Source organism: Lepisma saccharinum, chromosome 1 (genome assembly GCF_977018435.1).
Source record: "Lepisma saccharinum chromosome 1, izLepSacc3.1, whole genome shotgun sequence".
Taxonomy (NCBI): Eukaryota; Metazoa; Arthropoda; class Insecta; order Zygentoma; family Lepismatidae; genus Lepisma; species Lepisma saccharinum.
Window position 1 is genome coordinate 174,465,497 of NC_139229.1, and position 17,601 is coordinate 174,483,097.

At 36.5% G+C, this 17,601-nt stretch overlaps 3 protein-coding genes across 5 annotated transcripts in view; 1 reads left to right on the forward strand and 2 right to left on the reverse strand.

The window, feature by feature from the left end:
• Positions 1-5,294: 5,294 nt before the first annotated feature.
• On the reverse strand, positions 5,295-16,323 carry mRpL51 (mitochondrial ribosomal protein L51). Of its 2 annotated transcripts, none has more exons than XM_083142990.1 (2): positions 16,184-16,323; positions 5,295-6,105 (listed from the first exon to the last, which is right to left on the reverse strand). In XM_083142990.1, the coding sequence occupies exon 2, from the start codon at positions 6,075-6,077 to the stop codon at positions 5,598-5,600; it is 480 nt and encodes a 159-aa protein (XP_082999116.1). In that variant the 5' UTR covers positions 6,078-6,105; positions 16,184-16,323; the 3' UTR covers positions 5,295-5,597. The 2 variants fall into 2 exon arrangements, with proteins under 2 accessions (XP_082999116.1, XP_082999125.1); XM_083142999.1 differs by lacking the exon at positions 16,184-16,323 and adding an exon at positions 10,144-11,788.
• Positions 13,369-16,175, reverse strand: LOC146004273 (U8 snoRNA-decapping enzyme-like). The gene has a single exon (XM_083142977.1). It carries the CDS (start codon positions 16,055-16,057, stop codon positions 15,347-15,349), a length of 711 nt encoding a protein of 236 aa, XP_082999103.1. The 5' UTR covers positions 16,058-16,175; the 3' UTR covers positions 13,369-15,346.
• Positions 16,324-16,691: 368 nt separating the features above from the next.
• The window catches only part of LOC146004290 (methionine synthase reductase-like), a 32,469-nt gene continuing 31,559 nt past the window's right edge, over positions 16,692-17,601 (forward strand). Inside the window, exon 1 of one of the 2 annotated variants that reach the window (XM_083143013.1) lies at positions 16,692-16,769. The gene's annotated coding sequence lies outside the window, so the exon portion shown is untranslated. Of the gene's footprint in view, positions 16,770-16,966; positions 17,004-17,601 lie in introns of those variants that run through there. The other variant, XM_083143020.1, reaches the window with a different exon arrangement.

Consider the following 17,601-nt stretch of genomic DNA (forward strand, 5'->3'; position numbering starts at 1 on the left):
TCTTGTATTATAAGTTGTAATATACTGAGAAATTCATCTTCAGGTCTTCTATCTCCCACTGATAAGGGATGACCCACCGTCCCCCAAAATAACATGTTGGCTACGGGCCTGAATCCCTTATCTGGTATCGTCGCCACTCTTTTTGCTGGTGTGTATTAATGTTATTCATGTATTGCATATTAGCATTATTGACCTGTAATCAACACTGGATTTGATTTTCAGTGGTGGTACATTTCAAATACAAATAGATAGTATATATTTTTTTGTATTCTTTGGCAGTCTTGAAAGGATATTATTGAACGATTCTATGTTGCTCGAACTTTTTGTTCATTGACGTAATATCCTCCCTTCTCATAATATTTAAGTCATCGCTTTTGGAGGGAGGGTGCATGTGCCCCAGCCAATGGTTCCACCCATTGAACTATGTAGTTGAATGGTTCTACTCTAGTAGCATCAAGTCATGCTTTACCAGTGGTCACTGCTGCTTTCAACAGTTCAGTTACACAAGTTTTTCTCAGTTACTTCATGATAGATACAATCAGTACTAGAAGTGGAAATTCCATTTACGAAAAAAGATTTAAACTGGGGGATACCATGCCCTCGCATTATTCCTAATTTCAATACTGGATACAATGCACGTAGCTAAAATGTCGCATGTGTTACCTGCAAGCAGGCTCCATTTTGTGTTTTTTACTGACTACCATCTAAAATTAATATTAATTTTCATCAAGTAATAATACCTCATACAGTTTAAATATGAAAATATAGAAGTACAAAATTCACAGTAAACCTTTATATTTGAAGAAACCACATCATGCAAAACATTTGTTGTAAGAAATGTACAGAGTGAACTATATGAAATAAAACAGCCATAATTTCTGAACGGTTCGCGTGATGACGTCCAAACTGCGTGGCTGGCCACAGGGCATGATGGGAATTCGTATGCGTATGCGCACGCAACGTGTTGATGTCGGCCATTTGCAACTGAAAATGTCCTGGAGGAGTATTTTGGAGACCGCATTCTGGCTCTGGGGTACCCAGAGGCCACTAGAAGGGGACAATGTTAAGGACAAGGTGTACAGAAATAACCCCAAAACCATTGCCAAGCTGAAATCTGCCATTCAGGAGGTCATCAATGTTTTGACACTTCAGCGGGTCATGCAGAATTTTGCTGTTCGTCTGCCCCACATCATCGCCAGAGATGGCAGACATATCAAACATGTCATAACCTAAATCCGAATGTCTGTAGTGCCGTTTACATGTGCAATACAGTTTGTGTACTACATGGTTTGTCACTAATTTCCGTTTTATTTCATATAGTTCATTAATTGTCACCCTGTATATGTAAAGACTAATATTTTATTTACATTTTTCCCAGCAAAATTATAATTTCTGATTAATGTTGAAGTTAACAGAAAAATAACTGTCAATTTCGTTACTCGTTACCTGAAAGTAACCAAGTTAGATTTACTCACTTCAAATAATTTAATTTATCATTACTTTTAACTGTATTACAAGTAACTGATAACTTTCGAACAGTGGTGAACAAGTCATATACACAAACATATAGATCATCTTATAAACAAGAACATCTTTATCAGTGTGATATTAAATACTATTTTATACAGTGAAATTGACATATTCCTTATCTTAAAGATATTAGCAAGTGGCAGTCAAATATCCAGGTGGTGATTTAAGATACTGAAAGACAATAAAAATATTGGTATTTCCCTTGAATACTTCCATTATCAGCAGATGTGGTGGAAAATTTTACTTGGGAAGGAGGCAGAGGTTGTTTGCTCAAGCTTTGGAGGATGGATGGAAAATGCTTTACATGTATATATTTTTTCAGCTGGGAATAGATGTGTGTGTGTCGGGGGGGGGGGGGAGGGGAGCATATCCCCAACTTGAACACCATGAACATTGTAGTTTATTTGGAGGCAGTGCAACACAGCTCAATCAAAAATATTATATCATTAGTGGGTGAATTTTTTTCCCCCGAGGATAATCCATATGCTTTCAACAGATTAATTATTTTCACTTGATTCGAATTGCTCTGGTGAAGTTTTGTAGTGCATATTTGAACCTAACATGTATATAATTGCATATATTGCAAGTAATTTGAATGCAGTAATTCTTTTCAAGTTTGCCTCTTAAAATTTTTTTCTTCTGTAAAAAGTAACCTTCATTGCCAGTGGGTGATGATTGAATTGTTGTCTTAAGTCCCCTTTATGCACAGATGTGTTAATCGGGACTGGATCTTCAGTTTAAAGTGGTATCTGAACCACTGTGCAAAATTGCTCCACCAGGTATCGAACCCAGGAACTCTTGATTACAAGGTAATGACATTACCAATACACCATCAGGGAGGCACAGTGGGTGATAGGTGGAATAAGTATACGAGGTGTGGCTAGAAAAAAAACGGATTGATGTTGCTATCGACAAACGGCAAGCACGTCAAGGATAAGCAGTGTATGGGTGTATAATGTGATATCTTGCCTATTGGCTGTGTGATTGCCCAGGGTGCACGGCACTCAATTATTCTGTAGCTTGTGGACGAAGTGAACCGTACATCTGTGCTCCGTCGGAAAAAAATTAAGTGTGAAAGTGGAACAGCGTATCAATTAGAAGTTTCTTATCAAACTCGGAAAATCTGCCACAGAAACTTATGGTTTGTTGAAGGAAGTGTACGGAGATGTGTGTTTATCATGCACTCATGTGTTCGAGTGTTTCAAGGGTTTAGAGAGGGACGAGAAGTGATTGCGATCGACAAGCATCCTGGACAGTCTTGCACGTCAAAAACGGAATCAAACATTGCAAATGTTGGTGAATTGATTTGAATTTTGTACCCGAAGGTCAAACTGTCAACCCACAATATTTCATTACGATGCTCTGACAATCTGATTTGTGAAAAAGCAAGTCATGGATTCTTCATCAGGTTTCTGCCAACACGGCATTGTCATTCAAGGCTTTATTGGCTAAGTATGAGATCCCAGTGTTAGAACATCCAACCTATTTGCTGGATCTCGCTCCCTGTGACTTTTTTATTCCCAAAGATCAAATCATCACTGAAAGGAACCAGATTTAAGACCGTAGAATCTGTGAAAACAAAGGCGACGGAGGTCATGAACATGGTTTCGGAAAATGATTTCCAGCACTGTCTCCAGCAATGGAAGATTCGTATGGAGCGGTGTATCGATAGTGCAGGGGGTACTTTGAAGGGGATAATGTTCATATTGTACAAAATAACCAATAAAAGATTTTGTAGAAACAGTCCGGTTTTTTTCTAGCCACATCTCGTATTATTCAGAAACTAGAAACTATTCTTGTTGTGAAGATTGAGCAAACCATCTTCTCACCAATCGGTGACTTCTAAAAGAAATGAGTTAATTTTGAGGTGCCAGCAACAGTAGTAGAAGTCACATTATTTGTTGATTCCTGTTGATATGACTCTCTCTCGCATCTACCTACAGCTGTTGGGCTAGTGTGCATGTGATATCTGTAGATGGAGATCGGGGGCATTTCCCTTCTGGTTGAAATGTTTAGCCCTAGGGGGATGATATTAATGCTTCAAACCAATTTAATGGAATCTTCCCTCCTCCACCTGGATGTGCACAGTCTACTTTATGCCCCATTTCTTCTACGTATATTGAGAAGCTGGAGAGCATGTCATGAGAAGTGGAGTGATTTTAAATTCACCCTTAACATTAAATATCTGAAATAGTATGCTGGTGTGTGCGATAGTGAGAAATTTGTAATTAAAGGAGCAAAGAGCTCGCTGTTTCAAATGTGAAGAGAGAGCGGATGCCACAATTATTTGTCAGATATGCCTTTAACCACTGATGCAGTTTTATTCTGATGTTACACAGGGAAGCACTGGCTAGCTGACTCATTGCATTTATCTACGATAGCATACACAATCCATTATCTACACTAATTAACTTTTTGTAGGTTCTGATCAGTGGTGTGTGCAATGAAGGTTGTTGGGTTAAAGTTCCTAAAAATATATGAATGTAAGGAGTTACGCACAATGAAGAATGAAGTGAAATATATTCTAAAGAACATCAAAATTTCTATATATTGGAGCTTGCGATGATTAATGGAATGTAACATTAACAGTTTTATTGTATGAATTGTGTAATTTTTTTTTGGAAACTATCAAATAATTTAGCACAATTCTGATGTAGTTGTTTACGTTCACAAGTACACAGTACCAGAATAATGGGATAAAAATATGCTAAATAAACCATAGTGCTACCAATATGAGGCTCTGTTAGATATATTATAGACTACAAAGAAGTTTGAAACTTTGTAACTACAGTTTTCAACGATGAATAAAATTACATGATTTCACACAGAATTTTGTTTAAAATTACATCATAGTTCACATTAAAGGATTTTTTAAAAGGCAAAATTTTGACCCACTCTTATTCCTAAAGAGTACATCTGAGAGGGATCACAAATGCAATGAGTAAGTAGCTCAAATTAAACAGTGTACCTGGTGTAAAGTTCTGCTATAGTTTGACACCATGTGCATGCTGAAGTAGCATTAAAAAAAGGGAAGAACACTACACCTGGTACTCAATCCTAGAATGTTAGTATAATTTTTGTTATTTAGCTTTGCCTTTCTGCCATTTTTGGCTAACTGTGACAGTGAGGATGAGTGATGATTAGATGAATTGATGAAGAGACAGTAAAAACACCCATGCTCAAGCTTGGGAGTCGAACCTGGAAACTATAGTGGCAAGATTGAAAGCAGACCACTGCTCGGCCACCAAGCTTGTATTCTGGTTGGGTTGTAGAGATTTACACAAAATACACTAAACTTACCACAAAATTTTATAGTGTGTGTGTGTATGTGCTAGCAGTGTGAACTATTGTATTACTTTGTAATAATTTGTGGTTATTACCTGGACTCTTGAGGCTGTACCGGACCTTTGGCCTGTGGCAGTCAATTTTTTTTCAAAAATTCTCTTATGTCAAAAAGATGCCATGATATTCCAACCACTGAAATAAAATGTAGTTTTAAAATTCCTTCTAGAGCATTGAAGGGAATCTGTATCTGTTTTGCTTTTGCTGTCGTTTAGATACTTGTCATAGTTTTGTAGCACTGTAAGCCTATTTTCTACCACAGATGCATACACAGCATACAAAAACACAAAGATTCACTTGAATGCTCTAGAAGAATTCTAAACCTGTGGAACATAATAGCACTTTTTCGAAAGAATTTTTGACAACTTGGCTGCCAAGGCACAGCATGGTCTCAAGGTTTTTAAATTCAGAAGATCAAAATGTAATTTTCTTTGTTTACCTTTATTACAACAAACTAAAAAGATGCATTCATTATTTAGTTTACATTACTCATGCTATTTTCAAATAACTAAAATGCGCATACTGGCAGCATGCCTAGCTCACTCCTCTAAATACTTCACGAGCAACATATTCAAATGTTACTGTCTGCAGTTTTCACTACAAAACTCAACAAAAAAGTTAACCAAACTGATAGTTCAGTATGTGTGAACAAAAGTGCATATCCACAATATTTTTCTTCTCTGCAGTAATACATAATCCTCTTGTAAACAAACACTGCAGAGTCTTCAATGGTCTCTGGTTTTCTGATTGAGGAACTTCCACAAATACCTAATTCTTTTATTCAAATCTCTCCATTTGCTTGGCCTTTTCACTGGCATGAGGTCCTTTTCATACATCTTTCTCTTCCTAAGCAGCACTTGAAACTCGTTCCCCTTCACACCTCTCAACCATGATGGAAGATTGTAAAGGATCCTCGTAGGGTGTAGATTTTCATTTCCAAGAATATCGATGTAGTCATTCTGTCCGAACAGTGCCCTTTTCTCAGACCAAGCATTCTTTGGCCTGTAGTCTGGTATTGGCAGTTTCTTCCCATGAGTCACATGAGGAAGCAAGCCTCCTTGGAACAGTTTATTTTTATAGCCATAGCGCCGAAGTGTTGGACCTTTTGCTATTTTTTCTGCGAAGTACCGGTAGCGAACACTGGTCACCTGAGGGAACCACACTTGCTGCAAACCACGATACGCTGCTCCTACCAAGGAAGCCATGTTTCAGAGGTTAAATATGTGAAACTATCTGCAATGAAAGAAACAACAACAGTTAAGCGCTTATGTCAAAAAAAAAAGGGGGGCTGATAATTTTTTACTTGGGACTGGCAACTCTGATGAAGCTGTGTGAGCACGGAAGCATGCTTTAGTATTCTGTGCCTGCAATAGAGGTATATTTCTCAGTGTGAAGGTGTGTATGTGTGAGTAGCAGGAATTTGAAATAGCTGCTGTAATAGAAAATCCAGCCAAATGAGAGGTGAGGTCGGTGATTCGATTTCTCAACGCAAAAGGACTGAGTGCAGCTGACATTCATCGGGAATTGTGTGCCATTTACGGACCAACAGTAATGATTGATGGAAAGGTAAGATAATGGTACAGCTGACCGTACTGTTGGGAAATCCGAAGGGAATGTTTTAAACACCCACCATACAGTCCTGGTCTTGCCCCAAGTGATTACTTTGTTCCTTAATCTTAAAAAGTGGCTTGCTTCGCAACATTTCGATGATAGTGAAGTTCTCAAGACATCAGTTCTCGACTGGCTGAGATCCCAGGTGGCAGATTTCTATACAGAGGGTCTACGTAAACTTGTTCCATGGTACCAAAAATGCTTGGTGACTATGAAGAAAAATAGCCAGGGTACACACTCGTATAGCATCAAAATAAAAATTTTCTCGCTTGATTTTATTCTCTGTAATAATCAATTGGCCCTTTTTTTTTTACATGCCCCTCGTATGATTCAGACCCATTTGCAGACAAGCCTAATGCCAAATACAATGGACTCTTTTTAATTTGAACTCCAAAGAGACATGATTTTTTTTTTAATTAATAAAAATATACATTATTAAGGTAAGGTAAAGTTCCCGCTGCATATAGCACCATGCCATGAAGGCATATTTCGGGGATTTTGGGGTAGGACCCCACACATTCTCAATCTTGGCCATTTGAAGATGATGTGATCATCACCATACTTCAGCTTCATTTACCCTCCAGGTACCAATTGATTTGAGGCTGGGTGAGCCCCGGAGCCACTTTGCAAGAACAAGGCCTAAAAAATTCCAAACTTAGATCACCCTCTCCGGAAAGCAAACCCAGGTCTCCCACGTGACAGTCAGATGACCTACCGACTAGGCCACCGCAACTCAATATGCATTATTAAAGAAAGAAAAAACTGCTGTACTACAGTATAAAAAAATATAATTAACATAAGCGGACATTCCCGTAAACATTGCCACATTTTGTGTGTGGTCCTGTAAAGCAAGCCAAAAACAATATACAGTTAGTAACAATAGTAATTAATCTACCAATATTGGACAACATTTAAGTAAGTACACAAAACCACACAAACATATGTAACAACATTAGCGAAATGTCCTCGCTTAAAAGAAGTTCATGGGTTTTGTTTGCTTTTACTTGTTAATTTTAATACAATCTTCTATTTCATTTATTGCATGAAACAAGTCATCACTAACATTTGCTTGAGATTCAATGTGTCATGCTCCAACATTACCCACAAGGTACCCTGACTAATCACAACTGAGGGCAGATAAGAAGACTGTCACTAGTGGAGGTTCAAGGATGAGCACTTGCACACAAAAGGGGTTAGTAATCCTTTGTTATTGAGGAGAGGGTGGAGGCTGCATAGTTCTAATTATCCAAATAAAAGGCTAAAAAATTCAAATCACATTTGAATTGGTTAACATTGGTTTCAATAGGAACTTCAAGAGGAATAAATTTCTGTTTCTACAAGTTTTTTTTATTTTTGTCACAAAGGTACATAGAAAATAGATTGCCAATTATTAAATATTTTGGAAATCAATTTAAATACCTAGGTATTAAGTATGTTATTGGCTTGCAGATGAGGTAGAAATATTACATCCTTTATAGTATTTTAAATGATAATAGATACCGTTTACAATATAAAATCCAAATTTCTAGCTCATTTCGAATTCCTGTGACAAGTAAGACTTTTGATCTATCGAAGAGGGCTCTCAATGTATTGACGACTTTCAGAATGGCACTTTTGTGTGAAACATCATTTTCTGCTCTCTTTTATGATTCATGATGATTTAACAATGATCGCAAGGCAAAAAATGTGGAGGAAAATCTGAGCATCTCATGGGAATGCATTGGTGCTATGATCTGGGCATGCGAAAACTCTGTGAAATGTGTGCCAAAAAAATCTGTCAGTGGATCAATAGAGCAGTCAATCACCATTATCCGAGGACAAAACAACAGTTACTGGAAAGTTGGCACAAAAATCTGCAGGAAAGGTCTTTGCTTTATTATCCTGGAATAAGAACAGTTTGTTACTTATAGATTACGTGCCAGTGACCCAGCAATTGATGCAGAGTATTAAATATCTCATTACCAGGAAACTGATTTATATGTAAATGCACAATTATGTGTGAAGCTGAAATGTATTATATGTGCGCATCATGGCATGTAGACTTGAAACATTCAATTTTTATTTTCTATATTTGTACATACATTAGGTTTGGCTCATATTTTAGTTATTTTTACATATTATTTCCATATTTCAGAAATTTTCTCAACATATACCCCACATTCACGTAATAACTAAAGGGTGTTTCATAAAGTGCGAAGTTTTTGAAAATGCCATAACTCAGCCAAAATTGCATGAAAGTTGACTTTTTTTTTTTTTATTATTTTACACATTCATTACGATTTAATAATTTAAAAATGAAAAGTGTCTGGCATATGTCCACCTCCGTTTTGTAAGCAGGCAGTAACTCGATCTGTGAAGTTCACCATGACACTTGTGCAGACGTCTCTGTTGATTGAACCAATTACCCGTTGGATTTCCCTCTTCAATTCGGGGATTGTTTGAGGTTTGTTCATATACACTTGTGACTTCACATAACCCCATAAAAAGAAATCACATGGGGTGAGGTCACAAGATCTCGGAGGTCACTGCTGGTCACCACGAAGTGAGATCACGCGGCCAGGAAACTTTTCTTGCAGTAAGGTTATTGTCTCGTTGGATGTGTGACAGGTAGCCCCGTCCTGCTGAAACCACATACTCACGGTACCCATTTCATCCAGAGCAGGCCACACAAAATTTCTGATCATGTCCCGATAACAAGGACCGTTTACCGTAACTGCATTTTCGTTCCAATCTTCAAAAAAGAAGGGGCCAATCACACCTCCTGACCAAAACCTCAAACAATCCCAGAATTGAAGATGAAAATCCAACGGGTAATTGGTTCAATCAACAGAGACGTCTGCACAAGTGTCATGGTGAACTTCACAGATCGAGTTACTGCCTGCTTACAAAACAGAGGTGGACATATGCCAGACATCATTTTTCACTCTTAAATCGCATACGGTCATATGCCAGACACTTTTCACTTTTAAATTATTAAATCGTAATGAATGTGTAAAATAATAAAAAACAAAATGTCAACTTTCATGCAACTTTGGCTGAGTTATGGCATTTTCAAAAACTGCGCACTTTATGAAACACCCTTTACATGTCTTCATGTGACCGAAAGAGTTGGGTGACTTTCTTGTGAACAACTGACAAAGTCCAAAGCAATATTAAACAAACGAAAGTTCGAGATGTTTTATACCCTCTAATTGCGTTAATTACAAGTTTTCTGTCATCCAAACAATACATATATTTTTATTCAACTTTACACCTCCAAACTGTTGGCTATTGCTCTGGTAAAACACTTTAAATTCCTGTTTATTTACAACTGTTGTCAACAATAAAGAATGAGGGCTCAAGCATCGGCTCCTGCTAATTACAAATTTTATTTTAGCAACATTGGAAGAGAGTCCCAAGTACAGCAGCCCATTGCTAATTCCACCCTCCCTACTAGTTGCATGCCTGACAGCAGCACCCGAAACAACAATTTTGTGGCACATGTACGGAATTCGCTTGTGGTTACTCTTTAAGACAGTCACGATAATAGTTACAATGCAGAGACTGTATATTCTGTAGCTCGTGTACGGTCTTATAGTATTAAAAAGTTTTTTTTTTACAATTCCAATCCACATTTAACTCTATATTTTGGTGAAAATAACTAAATATGTAATTACATACCCAACTGAAGGAGACTGTGAAGAAGCAATGCGGTGGATAGCTCAAAAGGGGTTCCTGTTCCTCCACAACAATACATCCTCCATCAAGCATTGCAAACACATCTGAAACTGCATGACTTGGGCTTTTATTGTCTCGATTATTCCCCCATCTTGAAAAACATCTGAAGAGGTGCCATTTTACATCCAATCAGAAGGTGATCACTGCCACGGAACGTTGGTGTGAGGACCAAACTTCAGACTCTTTTTAAGTGGTAAAAGTTGGAGCACCATGCCAGGAAGTGCATTGAGCCTCAAGAGGAGTACATTGAGTAACTGTGAAATATCACCATTCCCAGTGCATTTTTCTGAGTCAGGCCACGAACTTTTCAACAAGTTCTCATACTTAGGTAATAGGTTCCAGAGATAAACAAATATAAGGTGTCCAGTTGCCATGGTGCATGAATTTTGAAATCCGGTTACAAGTAAAATAACAATTGAAGTTCCCTTTCAGAAAACTTCCATTACATTCTTTTTTAAAGAAAAAATAAGGAGTACAGTTTGTGTTTTCTAATATTTGTTTTTTTCTGTATCACTAAATCAGAATTAATAAATTAGATTTTTTTAAGGTTACATTACATAATGTGTAGCTTTATCTTTGTTGGATCTATGAATTTCTTAGCCCATATCGCAAAAAGAATATGCTGGCTTCTGAAAAAAAGGGGCTGGTGCCCAAATAATTTTTTGTTTTGTCTATTCCTGACAGATTCTATTATTTATCATGATACCAGTCATTTGATATATTTTGATTGAGTACTACCATCTGAGACTTGATTTTACTATCAACTCAAATTTGATATCTGCAATTAGTATGATAACCAAATTAATGTTTAGAACATGGTGCCAACTAACATCCTGCTAAGGAAATGTGCTGTGTATTCATAATATTCTCACATCTCGAGATATCTTCTGATTGGTTGAGATGAAAGGTCACTTTAATATCCATAACCTGGCTGCCAGAAGCTGACCCAAATAACTAATGCATACATAAATTTTGCAAAAATAGAAGGTTTTATGTTTTATTTGTTTCAAACTATTGATGTTCATTCAAGAAATGAAAGAATTAATATTGCTATCTTATAATGAAACTAATTTACATAGGAAACCTTGCAAGTTAATGTTTGCATAGTATAACATTGTAACATTTTAGTACAATCTGGGCCAACAAGGTATCGTATTTATTCATGTATAATGCACATTTTTTTCCAAAAGGTTTGCCACCAAAAACCGAGGTGCGCATTATGCACGGAACACTAACATGGAAAACCATACAGGGTCATTCCATGATTTTGTGACATTTGCATTGATTTTTCATGTTTATAGAACCCTATCATGTTATATCATTGTAAAGCTTAAATTCTGCAGTTTGTGAATATGGCAACAGTATTCCATTCAAGATGGCGATGCTAATGTGAAATGTGGTTGAAATAAGCTCATCATAAAGTGAAGGAACGTTCTGATTTTTATGATACTTTGGATGAAAGAAAACATAAGGAAAAGGAAATAATTAAAATGTATAACTGGCCAAATAATATGACCTACTGTACATGGAGTATGTAAATGCCTTAATGGAAGAAATCTTGTGCTGCTAACTGCCAGTGGGAGAGTCCTGAATGTGCCTCGTATAAATGTTACATTAGACATGGAAAAAACATTTTTTATTTTTTAGAAAAAGTAAAGAAGGAATTAGCAAAACCACGTTTCAAAGTTCAAAAGTCATTTCACACAATTTTTCACTTCATAATGTAATGTTCTGCGACACCAAGAAAATCAGAGCCTTTCTGGCAGAATTCAAGCACACACCTCCAGTCACATGGGATGCGTATCAGCAGTATTTGTTGGATGAGAAATAATACAAAATAACTTCCTGAGTGCTGCAAATCTGTAACGTAATTTTGATCATATGTACTTCTACTGTGGCTACTCTAGGACCATGAAAAAATTCAAGTATAATTTCTGGTTTTCAAGGCGAACATTCCAAAAATTCAAGGGTACAAGGAGATGATTTTATCTATTTCAAACTTGTGTATTACTGCCTCTCACCTACAGCCTCCACCTCCACACACAAATATATTAACAATATAAAGGATCCCTGTGATTCCAATCCTATCCAAAAATTCAAATCAATTAAACTGTATATATTTATATATATTCTTAAAATATTAATATAAGATGCAGAGCTTACATTTGGCATTTCACATATTCAAACTCGAAATACATGTTATGAGACTAACTAATCTGAAAAAAATGTTAAATGTTATTTACTTGCAATAATATTCCATCTGTCTAATAGATTGTTCTGCAAAAGACACAAACAAAGTAAACTGATTGAATTCTGTTTTATTTTCCATGCAGCTTTCTTTTCCTTCCTCGATACAAATAAAAGTTGAACTGTGAAAAACTTGCTTCAGGGCATTTATAAATATGTATAAATTCATTTGGATTTGGAATAATGAAATTTGCAATTTTTCACGTCTACAGAGAATACACTACACGTATAATTACCGGAGCCAATAATTCACGCATAATTCCCGGTGAGTTGCCACCCTGTACTAAGAATAAACAATGTGGTTCAAGAGTGAAAGCTTTGGAATGCTCAACACAGTGGAGGGAGAAGGGAGGTTAGTGTATTTTTATTTACAGGAGAGGATATTCCCCTCTTGGTCCATATAGCAACAGGTGACTCACTGAATACGTATGTCATTCACTCTTGATGGGCATAGCAATAGCTTTACGACCTATAACTAAGAAAACCATTTTTTGAAACTGAATTGTACTGCACATTATATGAGATATAATTGTTTGTCACTTTTCCCCATCAACAACCAGGGTGCGCATTATACACGCGTAAATACAGTAATCAGAGATTGTTCTTCTTTCAGGTGTATTTGTTATTTTACTATCAGCATGCAAACAGCGAACAAGGTATCCTAGTAGGTGATTAGCTTGGTCAAATCCACTAGTGGCAGGATTAATAACCTAATTAGCTTTCTAGCGAAGCCTCGACATGGTTTTAAAGTTAACAATCATGTTAAGGAAGTTTGAAGTATGCTTCAATTAGTTCATTTATAGCATCTTTAAAAATTTAAAGCTTTTGCAACCAGGAAATGAATGTGTTTGGGAGACTAGTAACACAGATACACTTTATGCACATCACAAACTAAATGTCTGAAAAAAAAAAAAAAAAAAAAAAAAAAAATACAATCAAATACCCTCCCGCGGGATATTTACTTGTGATTAAATTAATGACTAAAAATTGTAGCTGCACTTGTCACATTATACAATTAAATCATTTCATTAAAACAATGCATGTGTCTGCCTAGTGTGACAAATTTGAAAACTCTATGTACTAACTCTGTTTGTACATGTTATTTTTCAGAGTACCGTATAGTTTTAACATCTGATCCTTTTTAGAAGTTGTTTCACGAATATTACAAACACATTCGTGTTCTACAAAATAATTCTACTGTAGAGAGAACAGAAACTTTGAAGACACAAAAAAAGAGTTTTTTTAAAGAAAGTAGTTGCTTGTAGACGAGAAAGCAATTATAATGAGATTATTTATGGATAAACAAAGTTTAAGAAAAGTTTTTTACGTGTACATATTTTTGTTCATTTCAAGTAAATTAACTATAACCCAAGTTTCATATGCCATAAAAAACATTTTCCACACAGATGTGTAGTAAAAATGTGCTAAATATGTAAATACAGGCAGGCACGAAGTGTCCCCTAGTTATGCATTTGATCACTCGGAGCCAGGCTTCGGAAGATGGGAGGTCACGGCAGCAAGAATGCATTTTTGTGCTCGAATTTCATCACACTAAGTTCCCAATGACAAATTCCGTTCATCAGTAGTACACAGAATTTCAGAAAACAGGGTGGAAAAACCAAGCACAAAGAAGCTTTCCAATAGAAACTCAGCTTACCACAACTGACAATATGGCATATTTTATGGTAGGACTTATATAACACCAGATGCAAATTTGAGTCTTTTAACACTGGATGATCCCAATCGAAGGAAGACTTTCTGAGAAGTGTATTGGGCAATGGGGGAATAACTGACAATGAAATTCGAGCACAGAAAATGTTTCCCAGAACCATGACCTCTCATCTTTGTAAAGCCTGCCTCCTAATGGTCAAATGCATTTCTGGGTACTGTATGTAATGAAATAAAACTGAGTGTATATCCCTCAATTGGCATGGTTATAAATACCACACGTTTTATGAGCTTCCAAGGAAAATTTATTGAAAACCCTAAAATCATTTGAATAACAGTGCCATGCTACACATTTATGCATGTACATTATTACATTCGCAATGGACGAGCATTTCATTATTGACGCTTGTGCTTGCAAGCATACAGTATTGTGAAGAAAACTGGGTACTACTTTACTATACCGGAGACACCGATCAATGATTTATTTCGGAATTATTTACATTGCTAATGTACTATTCTTCATTGCGGAACATTTCTTTAGGTGAAATAATGAATTTCTAACGAAAATAATGTCTATTTCTTACATCAACGAGTACTTACTGTGGTTCCTTATTTCCAACAAACCGTCCACAGGTAGCCCAAAAATTCATGATAGCCCCACAAACCATCACGGGGACGAGGTATGCCTACTAGGTTAGGTTCCATTAGCACTCCTTTCATTCAATTTAGCATATACAGACAACACGAGAGCGTATTGTGCTCTCTTGCAGAAAGCAAATGGCGGCAGCAGCAATAGCGTGTCGGAAATAGATTTTCGTAGAAAACAACATGCATTCGCATTAAAATGGATCAAAACTACATTCCCGAACATCAACAATGCTACAGAAAATGATTTGCGTAAGTACTTTCTCCTGTAAATTTGAAGAAATCCCTCTCCAGTATAGTAAAGTGTTACCAAAAACTGGTTGGCAATTATCACTGTAAAGAAATTAAGTTTCATTGCTTCGGCATTTCTGCATCATTTCTCCTTCTTAGGACACACATGTAAAACATTATTTCAAACAAATACCTCTGCTGTGTGCCAAACATAACAAATGTGTGTTTTGATGTTTGGACATACTGTTATATAAAAAAAAAAAAAATGACTAGTCAAATCTACCATATCATTGCAACATCTTTTTAACACCAATTTCAGCCCAATTTATTAACTTCTAGGTCATGAAATGCAAGTTCACAAAGCATTTACTTTGTTACAGCCAATAAAATGTGAACCACAGGATACAATTTTTTTGTTATTTTTACTAGCAATAAGAGCATCACGTAAAACTTTTTCAGTGATGAGATTACAGTGACATAATGCATAAAGCAACTGCTCTTTAGAATTGGGAATGAAGTTATTATCCAAAAATGCAGGTAAACCACCATAACCATCCTCCATAATGTACAAAGGTGGGCGCAAAACACCCATAACTTCAGAACCATAGTCATAAGCATCTAATGATCTTTTCTCAATTGCTATAAAATCTTCTACTGATACTTCCATAGCATAAAAATGTGTGTAAAGCTTTTTGTCACTGTGAAAATGTGATACAACATAATGCTCCTCGTTAACAGCATGCTTCTCTGTATCTAGATGCATTTCCTCGACCATCTCTCTGTTAAGCCCAGTAATGACATCAGGTTCGTGCTTCTCTACGATTCCTCCTGGAAATCCGAAAGTCCCATCAAATCTTAACTCCATTAAAACAAGATCTTTTGCTCCAAATTTACCAATAATGTGGTCGGACTTTGCATATATCATGCAATGTGCTGCTTCCATCATTTTTACTTTTTCATGTGGACACAGTTTCTCTGGACCTAGTAGTTGAACTTCAAACGCTTCTTTGTCGCATTCACATTGAAACAGCCCAGAAGATGCCTTACTACATCCACATGCGAACATTTTTCCTAGCTATAAAAACGTATAGCGTTAATATTGGAACCTTTCAAAACTAATTTTTGCACCTGTTCACGCAATAGTAAGTTATGATACACTATTATACATCCAATAATATGTAGCAAAACCAACCTCATTAATTGTATCACACTAGCAGATTAAATCGATTAAATATATTCACTTTCGTGTTTCATCTCTGATATGATTGAAGGAATCAAGATATGATTCGTGCTGTCGATTTCCACGATTACAGTGGGTGTGGGATCCATGAGTAGTACCGTGCAAATTGTCCATGACTATTTTCATTATTTTTTTTCTATCTTTTGTCCTATGTGTTTTTAAGCGACGGATTTTTATCTATGCTGGTGCATAAGTTCTCAACAGCTTGTTTTGAGTTTTCTTTTAATTCTTGAAGCTCTTATTGGGTCAAATAAAGTTTGAAATAAAGTACACAAACATGGGGATGGACAATTTGCACGGTAATACTCATGGTTAATTGTCAATGTTTTTGTACTATAAGTGTCTGAAATTTCTTGAAATTAACATATTTTATTCCATACATGGAAAAACAGACACCTGAGATGGGATTATTTTTGGGGGGGATTTCAGTGTCGGAAAATTCTGACCATTCCCCGACACGAAAATTTCCGGGATCGGGATTTTCTGTACTATGAACCACAAATCGTCCCGCAGCAGGCGTGGTGACAGGAACAGAAACGTATGTATGCTACTTCTACGCTACAAAAATATTTAGACAACACGAAGGCAAAAGGCAGGAGGAAATTTTTCACATAAATAATAATAGAGAATGTTCGAGAGTTTTATTTTCGTGACCTACGGATTGAAAGGCGGGATGGGCAATTAAGGTGTTACGTACTTTATGACCCTGTCCTCGGACAAGCTTCTGACATTTTTTTCGTCATGCATAAAATGTTTCCCAGCCCATTGAAGGGTAACGGTTTCGATTATTTTATGATTTTCTTTTCAAATTCTCCTAACAGGAAGACTAATTATCGTAGAATTTTGGCAATCATTGTCACACGAAATTTGAACCTTCCTTAAATTAATGAGCACTGTTTGCATTTCGAAGAAAAGTTATGTTGAAAAAATGGTAAAACTTCGATATGGTCCCAACACCTCTCACTCGTTAATTTCGTCATTTTTAACATTCGTACTTACCTATTCTGTATTGCGAAAGATTCTGCAAGGTGTTATTTTGCTTTTTTCATGTAAATAATTTCAATTTGTGACATGAGGAGTAATTATTCTCCTTCCTTTTTTGCATTTCCGTAAGACACAATATGGCTAGAGTCTAGTTTACGTCCTTCTTGCCCACTCCTTCTTACCTGTTTACGTCTTTCTTGCGCACTCCTTCTTGCCCATTTACAAAACCGTGCTAGCAGACAGCCGGTGCTCCGGCATCCGTAGAGTAAGTAAGTTTTTCTTTTTACACTTTCTGTCACTAACCATTCACGGGAACGAGGTATGCCTACGAGGTTAGGTTAGGCCTGTTAGGTTAGGTTCCATTAGCGCTCATTTCACGCCTAAAT

Excerpts from the sequence above, each read along its gene's own strand:
- LOC146004273 (XM_083142977.1), bottom strand. The coding sequence starts at position 16,057 with ATGTTCGCATGTGGATGTAGTAAGGCATCTTCTGGGCTGTTTCAATGT.
- mRpL51 (XM_083142990.1), bottom strand. The coding sequence starts at position 6,077 with ATGGCTTCCTTGGTAGGAGCAGCGTATCGTGGTTTGCAGCAAGTGTGG.